The 23,735-nt window shown below is 41.9% G+C and overlaps 1 protein-coding gene and 1 pseudogene across 1 annotated transcript; one reads left to right on the top strand and one right to left on the bottom strand.

Annotated features, from left to right (window-relative positions):
• Window positions 1-9,602: 9,602 nt before the first annotated feature.
• On the top strand, window positions 9,603-16,605 carry LOC115690684 (patatin-like protein 6). Its single transcript, XM_056312954.1, has 3 exons — window positions 9,603-11,157; window positions 12,235-12,546; window positions 16,234-16,605. The coding sequence occupies exons 1-2, from the start codon at window positions 10,003-10,005 to the stop codon at window positions 12,502-12,504; spliced, it is 1,425 nt and encodes a 474-aa protein (XP_056168929.1). The 5' UTR covers window positions 9,603-10,002; the 3' UTR covers window positions 12,505-12,546; window positions 16,234-16,605.
• A 1,069-nt stretch (window positions 16,606-17,674) lies between these two features.
• Window positions 17,675-23,735, bottom strand: part of LOC115663052 (chorismate synthase, chloroplastic-like) — a 31,302-nt pseudogene continuing 25,241 nt past the window's right edge.

The raw sequence follows: 23,735 nt of genomic DNA, 5'->3' as shown, positions 1-23,735 counted from the left end.
AAGACTCTATAAACACTCGATTAATCTCTCCTCACCAAGTATGATAGTCCTCACATCCCACACGTGCTGGATAATTACCGAACATCCACATGCTCATGGAGGTGCCTCCAAGAACATGCACTCACTTATATAGGAGTGCTGTCATCACATATAGTAACACAACCTCCACCATAATCTTGTGATTTTCTAAAAAGAACGTGGGTGTGCATTTTTATTGTAGACCAATATCATCATAGCTATCAATTATGTCGACTCCACATTATGATTCACATGATCAATGATATTTCTGGAATGTAGCTAAACTTTTGTTTAGATTGCTTTCTCCTCACATTGAGATTAAACCTAGAAATCAATACATAGAACATGTTTTTTATTCTTCTTTTAATGGGCCATGGGAAAGGTGACTAGTCTGAAAATCGATGATTAGGGCATTTAATATTTCATGAAGCTGAACAATCAACAAAGGAGTTGGAATATTTTCCGAGAAACTATATTGGGAAAAGTCCAAAGACATATAATCTGGAAAGCAACTTGATGTTGCCGTGGATCTTGACGGGGAAAACTAGAAGCTTTGGAAATGGGGAAGACCACCCCACAACCCAGAATACTTTATTTCATTCCCATGTCAATGACATCACCGATTTATTCTGCGCGTTTCGTAGATAATGATTTGCACGTTTGGTGATGCGTGGGAGCTTCTCTTGCCAAATTGTTTAATTTCGTGGAGAGCGAAATCAAAAGGCCTGAAACTATGGAAAAGAAAAGGTAGGAAGTGACTTGAGCTGACGTTATTTGGATGTTTTCAAATATCGGAGCGCTCCACGTTGAAAGAGGATTGATTCCAAACTCAAAAAGTTGGGAAAGGAATGTCAAAAGTTAACTGAGAAACTCACACCAAACACTATGGGTGAGCAGACCGACCCTGAACCGGCCCAACCTGACCAGTCCTGATGCGGTTCCCAGGAGGACTGGGTCGGTCCTTGATCCTGAGATCTCTGGACCCTGCACTGTGCGGGTTGGTCCTTGATCCTGGGAGTTTAGGGTTGATCTGGGTTGGACCAACTCTATATATAAATATATAAATAAAAATATATTTATTTGTTTTCCAAAGAATCTAAGGCCCCTCCCTCCTCTTCTTCTGGCATTGAAAATAGAAACTCTATTGACTATTGAGCGTCGCCTCTCTTCTTCCCTCGCTTTTATGTGGCTGTTCGCTATATCTGCCTCTCCTTGTTCGCCTCACGAACTAGCTTACCTCTCTTGGGTTGCCTCGGCGCCTCACAAACGGCGAACGCATGTCGCCTCACTTGGCCCTCCTCGGTGTCTCACGAACAAGATATGGAGTTGTTTGTTTTGTTTTCAAGTGTTCAGAAATTGAAGCAATCTTTTGAGAATGACCAAGATATGAAATTTTATAATTTATGGTTTATGTTATGTATTTTGACCATTTTATTTTTTAATTTTATTTCACGTGTTCGTATACTGCTAAGTGGAGATTTTTGTTGTTGCGTTATCTTAGATTATTATTTGATTTGTACCGGGGTCTATAGTTTGGTTACTCAATATTGCATTGTCAATGGATATATATTTTCAAAGTGTACCGTTTATCCTTTTAATGAATAAAAAAAATGAAACATAAAAAAAATCGGTTGGTCCCGGGTTGACCCTAAAACTGGACCGGACCCAGATGGTCGATCCAATTCTCGGTCCCAAGCTCAATTGGGTCGGTCCTCAGTCCCAAAAATTGGGGACCAATACTGTGTGGGTTGGTCCTAGGGTTAGGTGCTGGACCGGCCCAATCCGGACCATGCTCACCCTACCAAGCACCCATTTTTCATCAACTACATTCATGGTGCAGAATTCTTTGTGCCTTTAGAGGTGATATTAAGGTCTACTTGGCAACGCTCCAGATTCTCTGTTCTTTTGTTCTCTAGAACAAAAAAAAAATAGAAATCTGTTTGGTAACGTCAGTCAATTTTTTTGTTCCCCAGAATAAAAAAGTAGTCCGGGAATAGATTTGGAACAGAATTAAGTAGTAAAAAAAAGCTGCTTCTTGATTCCGGGAATAAGAATCAGAAATAGAAGAGATTTTTTTTTTTCTTTTTCTTCTTCTTTCCTGGCTGGTGGCCGGCGATCGGTGACCGGCAACCAATCACAGGCAAGGGTTGGACCCTCGCAGCTTGGGCAAGGGTTGGCGAGGTTGCCTAGGCTGCGAGCGGCGAGGGCGACCCTCGCTTGAGCTGGCGAGGCCCGCCGTTGAGGCTCGAGGCTTGGGCGAGGCCCGCCCTTACCGGATCCGGCTAGGGCTGGACCCTCGCCGCTGCCACCCTCGCCCAGGCCGCGAGCCTCGACGGTGGCCCTCGCCGGCGAGGGTGACCCTTGCCTAGGTCGCAAGGGTCTAGCCCTTGCCGGCAAGGGGGACCTTCGCTTGTGGCCAGTCGCCGGCCCGGCCATAGCCAAGAAAGAGAAGAAGAAAAAAAGAAAAGAAAAAAGAAAGAAAGAAATATTAAAATATTATTAATAAAAAGAAATTTTGTGCAGTTACCAAACGAATTTATGTTCTTTTTCTATTCCATGAATGAAAATTTTGGGCATTTACCAAATGTCTTCAAATGCTTAGAAATTATTTCCTGAAACAGAATAAAAAAAATCATTTCTGAACAGAAATTATTTTCGAGAACAGAATGGTTACCAAACAGACTCTAAGTAGGGGTGCAAAAAAAAGAGATAGGGGTGTACAAAAGAATCGAGGCGATTTTCATGAATTTTTTATTGGAATTGGTAAGTACCAGTCTAGTTTCCGATTCTAGGTGTTGAATCGTCCACCCAGACCACCCGTATCCCACCTATACATATAAGCTCTTTAACTCCAAAATGTCTCCCTGCACTCGTCTACTCCACTTGTCCTTCGACAAAACCATAACAAAAATGGAATCGGACCACCTCTGCTAGGAATTGGCACACAATCACAAAGAAATAGAGAGTAAAAGCGAGAAGAAAAAATTGAGACATGAGGTTTTTATCCTGATTCACCCTTTAACTAGGACTATATCCAATAGAGAGTTCCACTATAATTAGTACATCGCACTTCTCTATTATATCCTTCAATTATAAGAGAAAGAAATTATATATAAGCAACAATTTGATCCAAAATAGGAAATCTCTTTATATGAAACCTTTTAATTAGGAAACCTACTTGAATTAGGAAACTTTCCTTTTTTGGGCTCAAACACGGACGATAGAGAGTATAAACTACACCCCAACATTCTCACACTTGGTGAATACTTCACATGCTTTTTTAGCCCCAACGCACTTATGCACCATTGAAACTATACTGCACTCACTGTCTTGGTAAAAAAATCTTCACTATTCACCTGTAGGTCAATTTTCTCCAACACTACAATCTTTTGTTACAATTTCTCTCGAATAAAGTGATATTGTATGTTGAAATGCTTTGTTCTTGCATGAAATCCAAGATTCTTAGCCAATAATATAGCACTTTGGTTATCACATCCCATCATCACTACTCCTTATGTAAAACCAAGCTTTTTATATAATTTGCGCATTTAGATCACTTACTTAGCAGCGAGAGTAAGGGTCATGTACTCTGCTTCAGTAGTAGATAAAGCAATTGTACTTTGTCTCTTACTCATCCAACTCACAGCTCCACTGAATAAGGAAACAACATAATTGCTGATTGACCTCTTGCTATTAATGTCACCTCTCTAATTGGCATCCACAAAACACTTCAATTCTAACGCTTGATGTCCCTTTGAGCTTTCATGCTTTTATAATATAGCTCAAAGTTAGATGTACCGCGAAGATAACGAAGCACCCGCTTTTCTACCATTCAATGCTCTTTCCCTGAATTGGACACATATCTACTCAATACTCCCATTGTTTGAGCAATATATGGATGAGTACACCATAACATACATCAAGCTCCCAACTGCGCTTGCATAAGGGACTATTGTCATCTTTAGCTGCCTCTTCAGTCTTGGGACACTCGAGCGTTAATAACTTGGAATTTATGGACATGAGGGTCTTCACGGGTTTACAATCAATCTTGTTGAATTTTTTCGATACACTTTCAACATATTTCTTTTGACTTTGCCACAACTTCCCATTCTCACGCTCCCTTTTTATCTACATGCCCAAGATGAAGTTTGCTGGGCCTAGGTATTTCATCTCAAACTGTCTTGCCAACAATCCTTTTATAGTGCTAATCATTCTCAAACTATTCCCAACTAGTAGCATATCATCAACATATAAGGTTAAGATAACAAAATTATCTTTTTAACCTCTTCAAGTAAATACAATGATCAGCATCACGACGAATAATGGCAAGCTTCAAGACATATATCGAATTTCTGGTACCAAATTCTTGGAGATTACTTAGGCCATACAAAGACTTGTTCAGTTTGCAAACAAGATTTTCTTTTCCTTTGACCACAAACCCTTCTAGTTGCTTCATGTAAATATCCTCCTCCAAGTCACCATGGAGGAATGCTGTCTTCACATCAAGCTACTCTATCTCTAAATTGTATGCAACTGTTATAGATAACATAAGTCTTTTGGAATTCAATTTAACAACTGGAGAAAAAATCTCACCATAATCGACTCCATCTATATGTGAGTATCCCTTCACAATCAAACGAGTTTTGTACTGTTCCATCTCTCTATCTGCTAATATCTTCTTCTTGAACACCCACTTGCAACCAATTGCCTTTCGATTTGCGGGAAGTTTTACCAAACTCCACGTTTTGTTTTTATCTAGTGAGTCAATTTCATCTTTCATGGCTTTCTCCCATTGTTTGGCATCCTCCGCATTTCTTGCTTTCTTGATTGTACTTAGATCATCACCTACAACAATCAGAGCACAATTTTCATTACAAGTAAACAAAGTATACATCTCAGGTAGTCTTCTAAGTTGTGTGGACCTTCTTAAGACCGGTTCAAGTGGTGCTTCAACTTCAAGCTCAATTTTAGAATTTACTACATCATTAGCCTCGTTAGGCTCATCAGTTTCAAAATCTAAATTTTCTATTCCAGCTTAAGTACCCTCTGTCTCTTCCTTTAAACCAACATCTAGTTCAACCATCTGTGATTTTTCAGGAACTTGTGGAACAATCTGATTTGTCGTAGATTCTCTGAACATCATATTCCTACTGTACATGATATGTTTAGTCTCGGAATTCTACAGCTTATACCCTTTGACACCATCCTTATACCCAATGAAGATGCACTTCTCTGACTTGCTCTCAAACTTGTTCCTCTTTTCATTTGGCACGTGTACATACGCTTCACATCCAAACACTCTAACATGTGATATGTTTGGCTTCTTCTTGGATAGTGCCTTAAATGGTGTTTGATCCTTCAAAACTAATATGGGAGACCTATTCTTCAGGTAGCGTACGGTAGAAATTGCTTTCGCCCAAAAATAGCTGCTAAGCCTGTACCACTAAACATGCTCCTTGCCTTCTCCATGAGAGATCAATTAAACCTCTCTGCCACTCCATTCTGCTGATGTGAATAGGACGTTGTCTTCTGTCTTGCAATGCCACTGGTTGCATAGAATTTATCAAATTTCGCTAAACATAATTCTCCTCTGTTGTCAGTCCGCAAAACTTTGACTTTCCTATCAAACTGATTTTCCACCAAAGCTGTGAATTCGTGAAACTTTTCAAAGACATCATCTATATCCACACATATCTAGAAAAATCATCTGAAAAAGAAATATAATACCTTGATTGTCCAAATGGTGCAATAGGTATAAGACCAAAGACGTCACTATGGATTAGATCTAGAATCCCTTTTGCTCTCCATCCTATTGATTCAAAAGATATCCTATTTTGTTTCCTATGTAGAATTTTCACAAAATCCAAGACCCATAGAATTGCTTGGGATTTCATCCACCATCATTTTTAAGGTGAGGGTCATCCGCTCTTTCTTTCTGATATGACCCAATCTCCAATGCTATAGCATTGAAATATCATCTTCCATCTGGTTTGTTATGTAATTCTCATCACTGATCATTTTGCTTCCCAATAACTCCCACAGTTTTCCATATTGTTCGCCTTTGGCGATCACCATAGATCTAAGGATTAACTTGCATGAATATCTATCGCCAGTGCAAGTAATGCTAGCATCCATTGTTCCCATAGAAATAAGATTTCTAATAAGACGAGGAATATGCATCACATATGGAAGATTTTTTATTGTCCCATCTTTCATCTTCAGCTTCCATGACCAACAATATCAAGCGTCACGTCATCTCCTATCCGCACTGTACCTCTCTGATGTGGCTGATAACAACAAAATCAATCTCTATGAGGCGTCATGTTTGAAGACACTCTAGTATCAATTATCTATGTACTGCAATCATCCAGTGATGAATTGCATATGACATACATGTCTTCGGTGCTGCTATCTTCATCCTTCTTTGTATAAGAGGATGATGCATCATCTTGCTTTTCTGGACCTGCACTTTTGCTTCAGCAATCCTTCTTCAAGTGTCCAGGTTTTTTGCACTTCCAACACGTTATTTTCGATCGATCTTTATTTTTAGATCTTCCTCTAGACTTATTCCTGCCACCAAATCTGGATTTGGATTGCTCATTGTACTTTCTCTTACGAAAAGAGCCTCATTCGTTGCATTATCAGAACCTGCTTTCCTCATCTCCTTAGACAATAAAGTAGCTATAACTCCCTCAAAGGATAGCGCGCTAACACCAGTGCCAATCGAAACAAATATATGTTCTTATGAATTTGGTAGCGAACACAACAAAGTACATACTTTATCTTCCTCATCCAGATTAACATCGATGCAAGTTGCCTACAAATAGTATTAAACTGGTTTAAGTGTGTAGAAAAAGATTAACATCCATGGTCGTACAATCGCTTCAGTAGAAATAGCATGTTCACGATCGATTTGCTCTGATAAAGGCTTTCTAGCTTCATCCAGTGATCCTCCGCCGTCTTTTCAGGGATCATGTTCACCAGGACGTTATCAGCAAGACATAGCCAGATCAGGCTTCATGCCCTCCGATTGCTACTGTTCCACTCCTTCAATTCGGTGGACGTAGAGTCCTTCGACTTGTCCTCATTTGCCTTCCCCTTGGTATTCTCCTCAGGTTTATCATCTTCGATCACGTGCCACAGATCTCTCTATTCACGAGTAGAGCCTCCATCTTCAATTTCTATAACTCGAAACCCTTTCTTTCGAACTTCTCTACTTTAATCTGTGACTGACCAGCTGCATCTTCCCAAGATTCGATTTTTTTAGATCTCTTTTCACCCAGAAATTCTAACCTCAAACCTAGCTCTGATACTAGATGTTAGAAATCGGCTCACAATTACAAAGAAATTGAGAGTAAAAACGATAAAGAAAAAATCGAAACACAATATTTTATCCTGGTTCACCCTTATACTAAGACTACGTCCAGTAGATGATTCTACAATAATTAGCAGCTCACACATCGCTGTTACATTTCTCAATTACAAGAGAAAAATAATATATATAAACAACAATTTGATTCAAAATATGAAATCTCTTTCTAAGAAAGCTAATCAATATAGGATACCTATTTGAATTAGGAAATTTTCCTTTTTCGAGCTTAAATAGAGACGATGGAAAGTATGAACCACACCCCAACAACCTCAACCCCTAAAGCTAAACCGATGTCACTCCTCCGCCATGCCTCCGCTGTCGTCGCCTTTCTCATCCTCTGCCTCCCTCCGTCGAAGTCCTAGAATGCTACTAACAACGCCACTTGCCCTCTTAACTTCACTGTCGTCAGCGACGTTATCACCCCCTTCTCCCACCCCTCCTTCGACGTCTCTACCGAGTGCCACTACATCCTCTAGGGTCTTTGCCTCATATAGTCCTGCTAGCTCTAGCTCACCGGCTTCTTCCTTACCACATTCAACTGGTTCGAGTCGTGCTGGGTCACGAACCAGACCCTCATTGCCTCGTTCGTCCCCAACTTTGACATCTGCCACTCCCGCGGTTTTCGAGACCTCCTGGATTTCGCAAGGCTACATCAATATCACCACTCGGTACCAATTCAAAGCTTTCATCGCCAATTCCACATTGAGTAGCATCGCCGCCGGTTGCAACCAGTCGCTTGAGAATAGCTCTCCCTATGCCGTCCCTAATTCCACGTTGAGTAGCATCGCCACCAGCTGTAAGCTAGTTCCATGGACCCATCTAGGAACCGGACCGAACCGGAAACCTCCCATACTAGAACAGATCGCCCCTCATTGCAAGGTCCACCACGTATTCATTATTGGTTAATTTGAAGATGAATATGTGTGTTGAGGTTTCCTTACCAAAAAAAAAAAATATGTGTGTTGAGGTCATGCCTAGAAAAATTGGATTGTCCCCTGCAAATACCTTGTCTAGACCCGCTCACTTAGGCTAGCTTTGGGAGGCCGAGGTGGGCTTAGAGAGGTCTGATGAACTTTAGCTCCATGATCACATACCTTTTGTGTATTTATTGTCCAATTTGACCAGGTATGAGCATGAATATAAAGACACGCTAAAATATTTGGCATGAAGTCTTAGCGACACCATGGCAACTAATCATTTGCATAGTTGACAATGATGCTGGGTTAAGTAGCCCTAAGCGATGGAAATCTGGCTTGGGTCGAGCAACCCAACCGAGATTTATTACTTGGGGAAGTAGCGCCACTAGGCAAGTGGTCCCTGATATCCAGCAACCCTGGAAACCTTTACCGTTGAGGCTGTCGCCATGATCGACCGTCCTTAGTGCCGTCATCGTCGACCCTCTCCCCTCTTTGTTAATTGTGTGTGTCTCTCTCTAACCTCCATTGACGAGGTTAATCCGTCGCAATTAGTGGCTCGCGACCTCAATTAGAGGTCGCCAGCCACCATGGACATCCTCGATCGAGATTGTCCTAGCTACAATGTTGCCCGTGACTTCGATCCGAGGTCACCATGGACTGAGGGAGGATCCGAGGCCGGCGTAGCCATGATGCAACCCTAACTGAAGCTGGGAGAGAGAGAAGGGGACTTACCAACGAGCACTCTTAATGGGTGGCGAAGGCTACGGCTGGCAGCCATAACTAGATAGAGGGTACAAAGAAGAGAGATGTGTATAAGATATATAGTATTCACCTCTATTCAGCCAACTACATGGAATTATCTTATCCGAATTATATCCATCCTATATTCAATCTTATCCCGTTCGACAATAACCGAATATAAGATATGATAAACTTAATCATATCCCGACTTTAGTCTAAACGAGTTCAAAGAGAATGAAGACCCCCTGATCAGCAAAAATAAGTGGGCCTCCATTCCTCGGCAGCTGAAATCAGATTGCTTTCGGGCCGCACGCAGCCGCCCGCGCCCCGAGCGCCGGAGTGAAACAATGTAAAAAGGGGAAAAAAAAATCACCAATTTGACCGTTCATCACGGACACCCGGCAACGAAACGATCCCAACCGTCGGATCAGGAGAACGGACCCGACTCAACGGATCGGCACTCAACCGTCGAAAGTGACCGAACCAGTGACGTCACAAAGAAAATGCAGAGCGAGAGAGAGACGTCGCCGTCTTGTTGTTTTCATCCTCCATTTCTAAGGAAAGCCCATACACGGACATGCTCTGCAACTGCTTTGTTCTTCGCCCTCCTTGTTTTCTTGTTAAACATCGGAACTTCGTATCTTTCAATCTCTGCGTTGATGTACGCGTAGTATAGAAACGATGTCCTCCGCGTGCTCTGCTCGGAGAAAGGCGATTTTCACTGAGCGAGGGATATAGAAAGGGAGGAGACAGGGAGAGACAGAGTTCGAGGACGGTTCTCTGTTCTCTGTTTCTTGTTCTTGTCCGTCACGTGCAGAGACGATCGGAGGTCGGAAACTATTGTCGAATCGGTGGGAATCGAGTGAAGCTTTGATCGACGACCAAAAGGGTGTTGGAAGATGGGTGGTATATGATGAAATTTGGATTGATTCGTCGCTCGATTGAATTCAAGAGATGGCATGCAGTTCGATCCAAATGCAGGAGCCGAGCATCGAGACGGACAAGCTCAGCTACGAGATCTTCTCAATCCTCGAGACCAACTTCCTCTTTGGCTACGGCGACCATGACCAGAAGAAGCTCCTCGTCCCCAAACACATACCCGATACACAACCAGAAGAACCGAAGCCTCATGTAAATCTCCCACAAAATCATCACGAGGTTGACGCTGCGATCACAGAGCGTCCAGGAAAAATCTGCATACTCACCATCGATGGTGGCGGAGGCAGCATGCGAGGCCTCGTCTTTGGCAAGGCCTTGGCCTATCTGGAAGGCGTGCTCAAGGCCAAGTCCGGCAATCCCGACGCCCGAATTGCCGACTATTTTGACATCGCCGCCGGCTCTGGCGTAGGTGGCATCTTGGCTGCCATGCTCTTTGCGACCAGGGACCGAGGCCCGGCACGACGTCCCATCTCTGAGGCCGAGGACACGTGGCGGTTCCTCGCGGATAAAGGGAGTCGGTGTTTGGCGCTTCCCTCCAACGGTGGTGGCGAATTTTTCCGGCGGGTGCTCTGTGGCGGCTCTGGTAGTCAGGCGGCGTCGACGGCCACCATGGAGAAGGCGATGAAAGAGGTGTTCAGCATCAGGGACGGGAAGGACAGGAGGTTTCTGACATTGAAGGACACGGTGAAGCCGGTCCTGATCCCCTGCTACGACCTGTCAACGGCGTCCCCATTCCTGTTCTCGCGGGCCGATGCGCTCGGGGCTGACAGCTACAACTTCAGGCTCTGGGAGGTGTGCCTGGCCACATTGGCAGAGCCGGGGTCGTTTGGGCCAGTGGAGATACGGTCCGTGGATGGTAGGACGCGGTGCGTGGCTGTGGACGGGGGGTTGGCGATGAGCAACCCGACGGCGGCAGCGATCACCCACGTGCTGCACAACAAGCGGGATTTCGGTCATGTGCTGGGGGTGGAGGACTTGCTGGTGCTGTCAATAGGGACGGGGCCGGCGGCAGAGCCGAGGTTGGAGTACGAGAAGGTGAGGAAGTGGAGGGCCAAGGAGTGGGCTCGGCCCGTGGCGCGGATCACCGGGGACGCGTCTGCGGATGCGGTTGACCAGGCCGTGGCCTTGGCGTTTGGTCCGTGTAGGAGCAGTAATTATCTAAGGATTCAGGTAATCAAATGGTTTTTTAAATCTTTATATGACAATGAAACATGCAAGAATCAATAGATATGTAGGTAAAAATAACACTTGCATTCGCTCATACAGCTTTTGTCTGGATATCAATCGATATCTGCACATTGCTGTGTAATCATCAGATCGTTAGTCTCTTGTTGACATTGGTTACATCAGTGGTATTAAGAAAACATTTTGAGCAGCTTGCGGTTCGGCATTGGTCTTTTTGAATTTTTACTGGTGTGTCTGTCAAGGTTCTAACTTAACGTTAGACAAGTTGAATTATAGACTAGCAAAGCAGTTGGACGTGGTGGATACATAGTAGGTGGAGCAACCGCTCTGGGATAAACATATGAATCTTGGTCAATTTTCCCTCTTTTGCTAAATGGTCTGGTTTTATTTTTACATATTCTTCAGGAGAGAGGAAGAGCTCTCCCAATTGCCATAGTTAGGTTGGCTTGTGGTGGCGCATACGCTTTCATTTGTATTAGGACGTGGTTTCTGAAAGAGAAATGATTAAGTGGCTATCTTTTCCTGAAATTCCTATTCTTGGGCCATTTCCATGTTGGGGAGCTAAACCTTCCATAAAGGAGGTGTCTCTTTCCTTCTGTGTTTATAGCACATCTGTTTGCTAGGCAAATTTGACAGCACTTTGCTCTCAGGGAGACCATCAATGCATTGGTCCCTCTCCACTTCTTTTGTTGGTCAAGAAAGGTGGAGATCAGTGCATTGACTTTAGGGAATGACAATCCTCATTTTAATCAGAAATATGATTCACTATTAGCTTGTTATTGTTGTATTAGGTAGTATCCAGTCATACTTTCTGAACATGGTTTGAGTAATCTACCTCGCACTCTGTCACGTAGCACAAGTCGTGGTTCGTCCTCTGGTCTGGGATTGAAATTTCTCCCGTGAATTGTTACCGTAGGGCAGTCCGAAATCTGTCATCTTGGTCCTCAGATTATGACTTCACATATCCTGTTGTGGAACATTTGATGCAAATGAAACCTGCAAGAGTTTCAACCGAGTTTGCTCATGGAAAGACCATTAGTCCTGACGAATTGGGTGATGCAGGCGAACGGCTCCAGCCTTGGCCAGTGCGGGCGTGACGTGGATACAGACCCGAGCCCTAACAATGTGAAGATGGCGATGGCAATGGCTGACGATATGCTGAAACAGAAGAACGTCGAGTCGGTGCTCTTCGGGGGCAAGAGGGTATCGGAGCAGAGCAATTACGAGAAACTGGACTGGTTCGCGGACGAGCTCGTGCAGGAGCACCAGAGGAGGAGCCGCGGAGTCGCTCCCACTGTCGCTCCCAGGCAAGCTGCTCCTAGTCCCACCTAGAATGGGGTCCCAAGAATTTGTGAGAATTATTCCAGAAGAAAGGTAATTTTTTCCCATTATAATCACTCTCTATAGATCTAGGTACTGATCAAAATAGATTGCAGATTTCTTAACAGAACTTCGTTTCAATACTAACCGTAACGAGAACAATAGTAATATTGTGAATCTCTCTTTCAGTAACGCGAAACAAGTTTTAGAAGTTGTTAATTTGTGCATGTTTGAAGCGATATAGAATGAATTAGGATATGGGAAACTCGAAACCTTCGGTTTCGGCTCTTCTTGTGTTGTTGCTTAAGTCGCATAAGTGCTTCTTTTGCAGACAAGAGATTGAACAATAAAATAAATTGAACAAAGAAAAATCGGACACTAGATTTATATGGTTCGATTGGTGTGGCCTATGTCCACGAGAGAATAACATTCAATTCTACTATAGATAAAGTGATACAACTGAGATTACAACCACATGCGATTTACTCAAACACCCTCGGTGTTTTTCAGCCTCCAATTACACAAAATAACTCAAATAGTGTTCAACTTCACAATTACTAGCGAAACAATATGTTAATCTTACAAAGGAATTCGCAAATCTTACCACAAATTTTATTGGCTTGAACATCATAAGCTCCTCTTGGATTGTTTCAAAGTGTACTTCACGGAGAAGCTTCCTCTCGGATGCTCTATACGAAGAAGACCCACTTCTTATATATAGACAAAAATTGGATCCAAATAGAAAATCTAGTCAAATTAGGAATCCAGTTCAAACTAGGAAATCTACTCAAATTGAGAAACATACTTGAATTTTCTTTCTATCGTGAGCTTAAACTCAAGATATATTTTAACTGTTTCTGTCATGCTCCTCCTCGCTGATTTTATAGTTCACATTTTCAATTTTACTTTTATTTTTTTTATGGTTGATCTTGATTCAGATTGCCCTAATTTTAACATTCTGATATGGACCATCATGTGGTATGGCATATACCCTTTGGACATAACCCTCCGAGGCTTGTCGTGTACTCTGAAGCATAACGGATACGCGATAACAAGTCGAATTTTCACATTTCTAGTTTAGTGCAAAACACTATCAAGCACAAGTCCAAGGTCCTTCGCCGTACCGGCAGGGAACAGGTTGTTTTAAAGACAAAACTTTAAACACTTTTCATGGAACAATTCAAGTTTAACTTTAACATATTGATAATATCATATGCTTCTATCAAACATATATAGGGAATAATGGGCAGATAGAATATTTTGCACACAAATATATAGTGGTTCAATTTTATAATCAAGTCTACATCCACCCTCCACCACTAACCGACACAAAACTGGTTGGAATCTACTAGTATTCTCAAGAGAATTACAATATCGCAAGTACTGCTTCTATCACATGATAGATCACACTATTAGAATGTACGTACTGCTTTCACACTATACACTCCTCTTATCGCAGATTATAATAGCAACAAAGACTCTACTACAGAGATAGTTACAAATAGATATTAGCATAGTTTGCTCAATAGAGAGGGAAGATGATAATAACAATGCAAGCTTTCTCCATTTTCTGCCAACCCCTTCAGCTTGCTTCGATCCTCTTTTATGGCCATTCCTCCTCCAATCTGACCATGGGAGAGCCTTCAAACGAATCAAGTAGTCGTTGGGTGTTGATAGGTGCAATCACCGAGGTTAGGCTGCCCATGCGGTTTGTTTTTACCGGCAAATTCAAGGTTTCCCAAAATGGAGTTTGCCTCCACTATCCATCAACTACTCACTACTTGACCAAAACAAACATAAACATTTTTGACTCATCTCCAGTCCTCTTGCTGCAAACTTCCAGCCTTGTCAACAGCTATTTTCCTTTGGTTCGACAATCATGTTGTGAGCTAGTGACCAGCATATTCGAGGTTATCAATAGAAGCCCGACAAGCTACTCCTAATCACTTGATAGGTGGATCTGCCTTTATCGTGAACCCAATGTTGCTTTCCAAGTAATTCCTTCGAGATCGACTAGACATCCCTGTCAATCCGTCAATCCCCTTGCCGATGGCTGGTCTTTTATACAAGTACTAAATGTAAATATACTTCATTGGGAGACTCCTAGAAAGATTTCAGTCTATCAATCCCCTTGCCGATGGCTGGTCTTTTATACTAGTACTAAACATAAAAATATTTCATTGGGAGATTCCTCGAAAAATTTGAACTCAATACCTCCTGCTTTAATATCATGTGAGATTTAATAGGACCGTTGCCAACTGTCATAAAAGCTTAAGTTATTGAATGAAGTCATGATTTAATATTTAAATATTCTAATAATAAGAGCTCCACTTAAACTTTGTCCCATTGGAGGAGGTAGCGATGTTCCCATTATATGAAGACTGAGTTTTTATTGGTCTTTGAATCCTTTGGTCACCACTTGTCATCACAAGCTACCACTTGTCATGACTCGATTGCCACTTGTTCATATCATGTCACCAATCGTCTACAATCAACTGTTGGGTTAGGTATAATTTCGCTTATAAATAGTAAACTCCATACTTAGGCAGGGCTTCTTAGTCTCTCTTCTTCCTCTTCAAAACTTGAATCACAGTCTCTCATCCATATACTAACTTAAGGCAAAGGCTTGGACGCCCTAACCCGTGTACATGTGCGCAAGGTATTTTGGGTGGAAGCTTTGCCGGATTCTAAAGGGCTAAATAGGGTGGACTCTTTGAAGAGCATAATTGGTAGAGGTGGCAAAATGAGTCTAGATACCATATTTCAACTCATATTTAATGGTGTGAGTAATAAATGGATTACCTAGTAACTTAATGGGTCTTAAATGGGTTAGCTAACAAGCTTAGGTGAATTATAAACATATCATTTTTAATTTTTTATAATTTTTTGATTTATTTTTTTTCTTGTCTTTTCCTTGTTGTTTTTCTACGAAGGGACGCCGGATGTAGAAAGAAAAGAAGGAAAAGAAAGAAAGAAAAAATATAAAAAAATTTAATTTAAAAAAAAAAATTCATAAAAGTTGTTTGCTAAATTTGTATTACACGGAAGTGTCTTAGCAATGTAAGTTTTTTAAAAAAAAATCATAAGAAACAAGTTTTCCTAGATTGGGTAAATATGAAAGTGTTTTAGTAATATGAGTCGGGTCAAGTATGAGTTGAGAAATTTGCATTATGAATAAATGGATTATAAACGGGTTAATAGATCAATTTGGATTGGATCATGTATGACCGATCCAAACCCGACTCGACCCGACCCACCAGTTTGACAGATCCAATAAATTGGGAGAAAATTTCGCACAGTAAGCACCTCTCTCTCTCTCTCTCTCTCTCTCTCTCTCTCTCTCTCTCTCTCTCTCTCTCTCTCTCTCTCTCTCTCTCTCTCTCTCTCTCTCTCTCTCTCTCTCTCTCTCTCTCTCTCAGAGTAGAGAAAGTGGAAGCATGGCCTCAGCATTCAAAATGTTTTAATCGTTCTCTTATGCCTGAATCAATCTCTCAGAAAGTTTGCCCCTTGTAATGCTATATGGGTCATGTTATAGTTTTCAATTTGTCTCATATTAAGTGAGAAAAACAAATGTTTCTTGGCTCTGTGACCCAGGATTTTCATCGCACTAATGTTGTGACTATCGAAAGGCGAATGTCTGTTTCAATTTCTCGCTTCCATGTAGCTTTTTTATCTCTTCAAGAATAAGAAATATTCTAAAAGCTCATACATTTTTCTTTAAATTTTTCTTCATAAATGCAGGTAAAGCCAATTGGATGCATCGAAAGAAGAAAAAGAAAAAGAAAAAAGAAACTCTTGTCTGGTGGTTGCTACTTTTGCCATTGTGGGGGCATTCTGCAAATACTAATTTTTCTTGATAATTTTCACTTCTCTGATTTTTGAGAGAATTGGCTACAAACATCTCGAAAATTGTTAATTCTCGATGAAAATTACTATTACAAAATACAAACCCCATCAGTCACAAAAAAGAGGGGGAAGAAGGTATTCGAGGCAGCTGTCTAGCAGACTGATATGCCTTTCACAGTGTTAATTGTGCTTTTGTTATAGATAAACATCTGGGCAAATGAACCTTGCTTGATCAAGAGTTCAGATAAAGACTAAATACTTCATCCATGATCAGTGTAAAATCCTTTTCGCGCATTGACAGTTGGATGGTGACATGTGAATAAATTTAGTTTACGCGACTATCTTCGATTATACACGTCACCTATCCAAAGGTGAATTTGTTTAAATTCTTTACACCGAAAATGAACATAATAAATATCCTTTCGTATGATACTTTTAATAATCAGGACAATACCTAACGACCTTAGTCGTGTGGTACATCCTGATTAACCACCAACAACAAAGTCTAAGACAGTCGAAATAACAAAGGCAAAAGGGCAAGTTGCATATACAAGGAGGTGGTGGGTCGACCATGAAACTCTCGTCTTGGTTTAGTCATGTTGTCCAGTGTTTTATTGAAATGCCCCTCCTCTTTAGTGTCTTAGCTTTACTAGGGAACCCGTTTTTCCAACTTTTGAAAAGAAAATCTTGATCTTTATGGACACCATTTTGCGGTCTACGATTCAAACCCTAGTTTTCGTGTTCTCACCTTATCCAATGGTTTTAGAGGATCACGACGTCTGGAGAGTCTAAAGCATGACGGCTAATTATGCCCTACTCGACCGACCATAATGATAACGATGATGACCTTTCTCTTTACATATTCTTTGGCTTCTATCACCTCTTTATTTATTTTTCCTTAGTATGATTAAGTGCGTGGTTCTTATAAGTTTGGAAGGGCCCATCAAGTGTATAGATACAACGAAGTAAGACAGAGAACTTTGGATTATAATGGGAATGAAAAGGTGAGCAGACATCAAGCAAGCGAACTCAAGTGCCACCAAGCTACAACAAGACACCTTGAATGGGACTAATCCTTCATAGTTAGAACATCCATGTCTACTTGTAGTGAAAGCTTCAATCATTGGCATGCAATTTTCGTAAATTGCGCATTAGGATCTAACGAATTTTAGGTAAAAATCATATGTCTCGGCCCTTCCCTAAGCTAGGTTTCTGTATCCGCCATCGTTGCCGGGAATGTCGAACCACGAATTTATTTGTAAAAGGAACGACGACTGCTACGTTGCAAAAGCAACGACTGCCGGGAGAGAAAGTATTATTGCCTGAGGAGCAGAAACATTCTTCGCTAATTTGTTATTCCCTAAAATACAATTCTCATCCATGAAAGATGAAGACATGGTTCTGAACCCATGACCAAAGACAGAGTATCCGTGGGCCTTTTCATCACGAAGCTCGAAAACATAGCCAGCATATTCGCGAAAGTCGAACTGGTCTAAGCCCAAACTGGAAATTTCGGGCTGGTTCGATCTTTCGTATTACCAGGCTTTATGGAACATCCCCTAGTTTTTTACCTATAGCCACGAAGGTGTTAATAGTGTTGCGTCACTTTCTCGTCATTTCAAGTTCGTGGCGGCACAATCAGGTCCTGTAGATTGGGATTGATAGGAAAGAGATGACATTGTGCATACTGCGACATCAGTTGATCCACCAGCACCAGAGCCACCATGGCCTCTACGATCGGAACCGCTGCACGAACCAGCCAAGCGTGCACACGTTATGTTTCGACCACAATTCTTTTCGTGTTATATTGCGCAGAAAAGCAGTCATTTCTAACTTCTACCATCTTGCTGTAAATTGTTTCACGAACATTGAAGAGATGACGCTTATATGTGGAAAAGGAAATGGAAAATGAATCATCGTCTAGCTTATGCACACTTACCTCGAGGAGCGACACACGGATCGAACCGAATGTGGGTGATTAGCTCGGTTTCCTTCTTATCTCTAGTCACTGTGTTCTGCTTCCTCTGCAGAAGTGTATCAGAACTACTTTTATGAGCATTACTGTGATTAATCACAGGTTCAAGTACAAGTCTGCATAAATATGGTGATGCGTTGTTTTGAAATAACATGGCATTTATCGGATTTTGCAATTAAATCTAATGCGAGGTGTCGCGACCTAAAATTTTCTCAGGTTAATGGATTATTAAGACTAAGCCTAACTCGAACCCTCCCAAGCCCTACCAATTCGCAACTTAAGGTTTAAGTTTTTAACATGCAAAAGTTTTCGTGCTTGGAGTCGCCACTAATCTATTTATGGTAGGTCGATTAGAAACCTAAATAAAACATAGGGAGATATGTTTTATTCCTACGAACCAGAGATTCTAAGCTCGGGGACTTGGTTACGCTAGATCTAGTCTAACGCCCTTTCGGTACCTTTTCTTTTCAAAAATATTTATGCGGGCAGTCTGTATCCATTTTATTACCTAATCACTAACATGTGAGATGTTCATGCGAGTGCGTAAACCACCAATTTAACACCCAAGAAAGCAATAAATAAATAGCAGGATAACATACCTTAAAGCCACGCAAGCATCTGCATTGTTAGTAGAAAATCACACGAGACAATCCTAATATGATTTCTAATTAACAAAGCAAGGCACTCAAGATGTTCATTAGGGTTTGCGCTTTATTAAAATGCAAACTAACCTATATGCAATGACGTGCAAAAATGACATGCGATTAATGCAACCTAGCATGCAAACTATATGTCATGCGACGACATGACCTAATTCTAATGACGGACAAATAATTTATTTTTTGGTATTTTTCAATGAAATTCGGAATTAAAAAATGCCTAAATTAACATGCAACCTATTCTAAAAAAATAATAATTTAATCTATCCTAAAGTGTCTTCTTTTTGGTATTAAAATTCGAAATTAAAAATTACTCAAATTAAGAATGCAATCTATCCTAAAGCAACTCATTCTTTTTGGGATTTTTTTTTTTGAGAAAAACAAGATCAATTCAAATCAAACAAAGATAGAAATCGAATCAACACGACACCATCTCGCACAAGAAATATTACCGATATCCGTTTAAATTTAGAAACAATAGATTGACGAATCGTATCCCGGGCATGAGGATCGGATTGACCAATTTTTCACACAAACGCGAATCATATCTCGGGCGGGAGATCGGATTGACGATTTTTCGTGCGATCGCGAGTCATATTTCGGGCATGAAATCGGACTGTCAATCATATGCACGTTGTGAAATTAGGAAATAATTCCTAATTTAAAGTTTACTCGGGGACGTAATGGATACGGTGATATCATTCAAAGATTGCAATGTTTCAAATAAGGAAACAATATACTCGAAAGTCAAATTATATGAGCTTTTTATCTAATTCGAATATTTGCTTTCCAAGTTTGAACGTCTCGGGATCGGCGGACGGTGGCTCACGGTGTGACTCGGAATTTGGTTCGCGACTTTCTTGGTCAACAAAGCAAGAAGGTGGTGGAACGTGGATAACCCGCAAAAAATAATCTTGCATGGGCTAGTTCTTTGGACGACACACCAAAGGAACTTCAAGGCCTCAATTGTCGCCGACGAACTTCACTGGTGCTCGGAGACCAGACTTCAAGACTCGCGGCACGAATTTGTTTGAGTTGAGGCGGCAAGGTTTGGTGCTTCGTCAATGCGGCTGAATGGCGTCAAGATTTTTGGCCACGAACTCGTCGGGAAGCGAGAGTTGATGAAGGTCGCGGAAGTGTTGGTCAGCAGAACAGCGGAGGCGCGACTACACGAGCGGGAATAGCGGTAGTGACCAGCACGTCGTCGTCGGTCGGGGCAGCGAGCACCGGTGCGGGGTAGTAACAACAAGAACCGACGTCGGAGAAGAGCGGCGGTGGGGTGGCGGCGTCGCGGACAGCGCGTGGCGGTCCGCAATGACTCACGACCACGAGTATGGCTGTGAGCGATTGGTGAAACGTCGGGCAGCGGCGACGAGCGGCCTTCGAGCTTCACGGGGTAGCGGCGGCAGCTTGGCGATCAATGGGCTTACTGCGCTCGGCGTTCTTGAGCGATGAGCGGGCTCGGGTGGCGATGCGGTGGCGCCGGTTGGTGCGGCAAGGAGTGGCACGACCGACCTTCTCTCACTCTCACTCACGTGTATCACTCGCGTCTTTCCGAAAATTATTCTCGAGAATTCTCGAGCTCCCCCTTCTCTTGTCTATGTGTGACCCTTTTATAGGTAGGGAGGTCCTAGGTTTTCGAGGAAAGAGAATAAATCTGCTTTCCCCTTATGATTATTTAGAATATATTACATTTCAATTCTTTCCCTTCGTTGTGACCTTTTTCTTTCTGTTCACGCCACCGAAGACGTAAGGGCCTCTTGATAGTGTCTAATATATTGCTCAGAATATATGCCCCATGCTAACCAAATTCCCTTTGCTTTTTTTTTTTTTTCCTCTTTTGTTATTTTCTTTATATTGTTTCCCCTTTGCACGAAGGAAACCAAATCTACTGATCCTCCTCCCTCTTCCTTGCAAATCCACGTGCCCTCATTGAAGATATATTAAGATCAAGTATATATCACCACGTGCAACCTTATCCCTTACCGAATATTTCCACCCCATCCTGTCCAAATTCCAGCTTTGTCCACTTTTTCACGTGAATATTGTTATCTTGCGCCCAAAGATTTTCATGATATTTTCTCAATATTTCCTAATTCAATGTGTACGCACAGCGCACATGTCAATCTTGACCACTTGAGGGCATAACGAGTTGGGCCAAATCTTTAATTCACACGGGCTTGATCCAATTAATTCCATTGGGTTCAGAACCTCTGTACTTGAGTCCATTAACTCAGAGTTCAATTAAATTTTGTTAAGCCCATCCGCCACCGATCCGATGCAAATGCAACTACTTAATAAATGTTCTTCAAACAAAATGCTATGTAATTTAACTTTAATATTTTTGTTAGGGACTAAAATTTAATCCCTAATTTTCTATGCAACTAATCACTAAATAGTTAGTCAAAATTTAAGTGTCAACACGAGGTAAAGAAATTACTAGAAAAATCAACGAGGAACGATACAAGACACCTAGTTCTTTCCGAGTATTGTACCTAGTAGCCAAGAATCCACTATAAATAAGAGATTTACAAAGTTATTAATCAATCACTCAATCTCTCATGTATCTCCCAAGTTGTTAGCACATAAATTCTCACAAACTCTTGTATTTCTGTCACCGAGTTTTGCTAGAAAAACCTAAAAGAAAGTCTCACAAAGCTTTCGTGTTTTACTCCAAATATGTCTAAAAATTAATATAAAACGCGTATTTTCGAGAGTCAGCGTGCCATATGGGTGCCTGCCCAAGTAGGACCAGGCACCCGGGACATGTACAGTGGTGATTGTATAATCCGGGCAGGTAAGCGAGCATCGGGAGGGCCTGTCCGAGAAACCGACCATGTAGGGCCGGCAGCCTGACCACCAGTAGCAAATTAGCTACTGAGTCATTTAACTGGCAGCCTGGGCATCCGGTCCTCTCCTATAGCTCCCCACGATGCCTTCTAACATGTCTACGACTTATCTTGGTCTCAAGGCTTCGATCCAAGTCGGATTCGGCTAGAACTTGAGCTACAAACTCAAAATGTGCGTTTTGTGCGTCAGAGGGCGACTTTACCCGGATAGTCGGTGTTGGCTTGAAAGCTACTCTCATGTTTATGATCTCCCCATTGGATATTCCACCCTGATAAACCACAAAAACAACATCAGATGAAGATGTGCTTAGAACAAAGAAGACTTATCAGTGATGCCGAAGCTCGAAAGAAATTAAGCTAAACAGTAGAATCGAAACGATAACGAGGAACAAACTGTTCTCTCAATTGATTAACAATCAAAATATCCAAAGTCTGCTTAAACGAAACTCTAAAACAAGCTTATATATATCCCCAAACCTAACCTTACTCGGATTAATAAACATCAAAATGCAAAATTATGAAACTGCCCTATACTAAATTAACCCATAAAAAATACTAAAATAATAGAAAAATCCATCTAAACGATCCCGAATCGCGAAAATCTATCATTAGTCACAGCCAACGGCAGTGAGTATTGATCAGCACGCCGTTTCGCTTCAGCCGACCAAATTTGAGCTTAATCCGAAATCGTTGACTTCGAGCCCGTCGGTTCGTCTAATCGCATAACGGGTCCGCTGGTCCTCTAGGTGCATCATCCTCCCCTGCTAGAGAAAGATTCGTCCTCCAATCTGCTTCGTCTTCATTGTCGCCAATCTCTTCAGCATCTTCTTCCTCTTCATCGTAGTAAGGTGACAAATCTGCTACATTAAAAGTTCCGGATATATTATACTTACCCGGCAAATCGATCTTGTAAGCATTGTCACTAATTCGCTCCAAAACTCTGAAGGGTCTATCAGCTCTAGATTGAAGCTTGCCAAACCTACCCGCTGGAAATCGTTCTTTCCTAAGGTGAATCCAAACTAGATCACCTTCCTTGAAGACGACTCTTTTCCTGCGTATATCCACGCGCTGCTTATACTTCATGTTTTGCCTGTTGATCTGATTGTGGACCTGGGAATGCAGCTCTTTGATATGCTTTGCATGTTCTTCAGCTTCCGAACTAAATTATTTGGGAACTGGTATCGGTGTGAGATCCAATGGAGTAATTATATTACGCCCATAACCACCTCAAAAGGAGTCTTGCCTGTAGTTCGGTTCTCAGATCGGTTATATGCAAATTCTGCCTGAGGCAATGCCAAGTCCCACTGTTGCGGATTATCTCCAATCAAACTTCGCAGCAAATTCCCTAAGCTTCGATTGACAACTTTTGTCTGACCATCAGTCCGAGGATGATGAAAGGAACTAAACTTCAAACTTGTGCCCATGTACCTCCAAAGAGTGCGCCAGAAGTGACTCACAAACTTCACATCACGATCTGAGGTTATGGACTTAGGAATTCCATGCAGCTTAACAATCTCCTGCAGAAACAATCGAGCAACCTGTGAAGCATCATAGGACTTGTTACACGGGACAAAGTGGGCCATCTTCGAGAACCTATCGACAACCACCATTATTGAATCCTTACTCCGCTGTGTTCTTGGCAAACACAAGACAAAGTCAAGACTGACATCCTCCCACGGTGCAACTGGAACAGGTAGAGACATATACAATCCAGCATTAGTACTCTTGGTCTTTGCCACATGACATACCCTGCACCTCTCTATAAAACGCATTACGTCACGCTCCATCCGAGGCCAATAAAAATGTTCACTCAACAAGGCCTTCGTCTTATCCACGCCAAAGTGCCCAGCTAAACCGCCTGCATGTCCCTCAAAGAACATTGAGGAATGCACAATCTGTTACCTTTAAATAGAT

This window comes from Syzygium oleosum, unplaced genomic scaffold (genome assembly GCF_021117445.2).
Source record: "Syzygium oleosum isolate NSW1041296 unplaced genomic scaffold, Sole_v2.1 Sole_v2.07, whole genome shotgun sequence".
Classification (NCBI taxonomy): Eukaryota; Viridiplantae; Streptophyta; class Magnoliopsida; order Myrtales; family Myrtaceae; genus Syzygium; species Syzygium oleosum.
The sequence above is the reverse complement of the archived record's forward strand: the minus strand, read 5'-3'. Positions and strand labels throughout refer to the sequence as shown.

What these genes read in the sequence shown, in the direction of transcription:
- LOC115690684 (XM_056312954.1), top strand. Translation starts at nt 10,003, where the DNA reads ATGGCATGCAGTTCGATCCAAATGCAGGAGCCGAGCATCGAGACGGAC. An exon ending in GTAATTATCTAAGGATTCAG is followed by an intron (nt 11,158 to 12,234) that starts GTAATCAAATGG and finishes TGGGTGATGCAG; the next exon opens with GCGAACGGCTCCAGCCTTGG.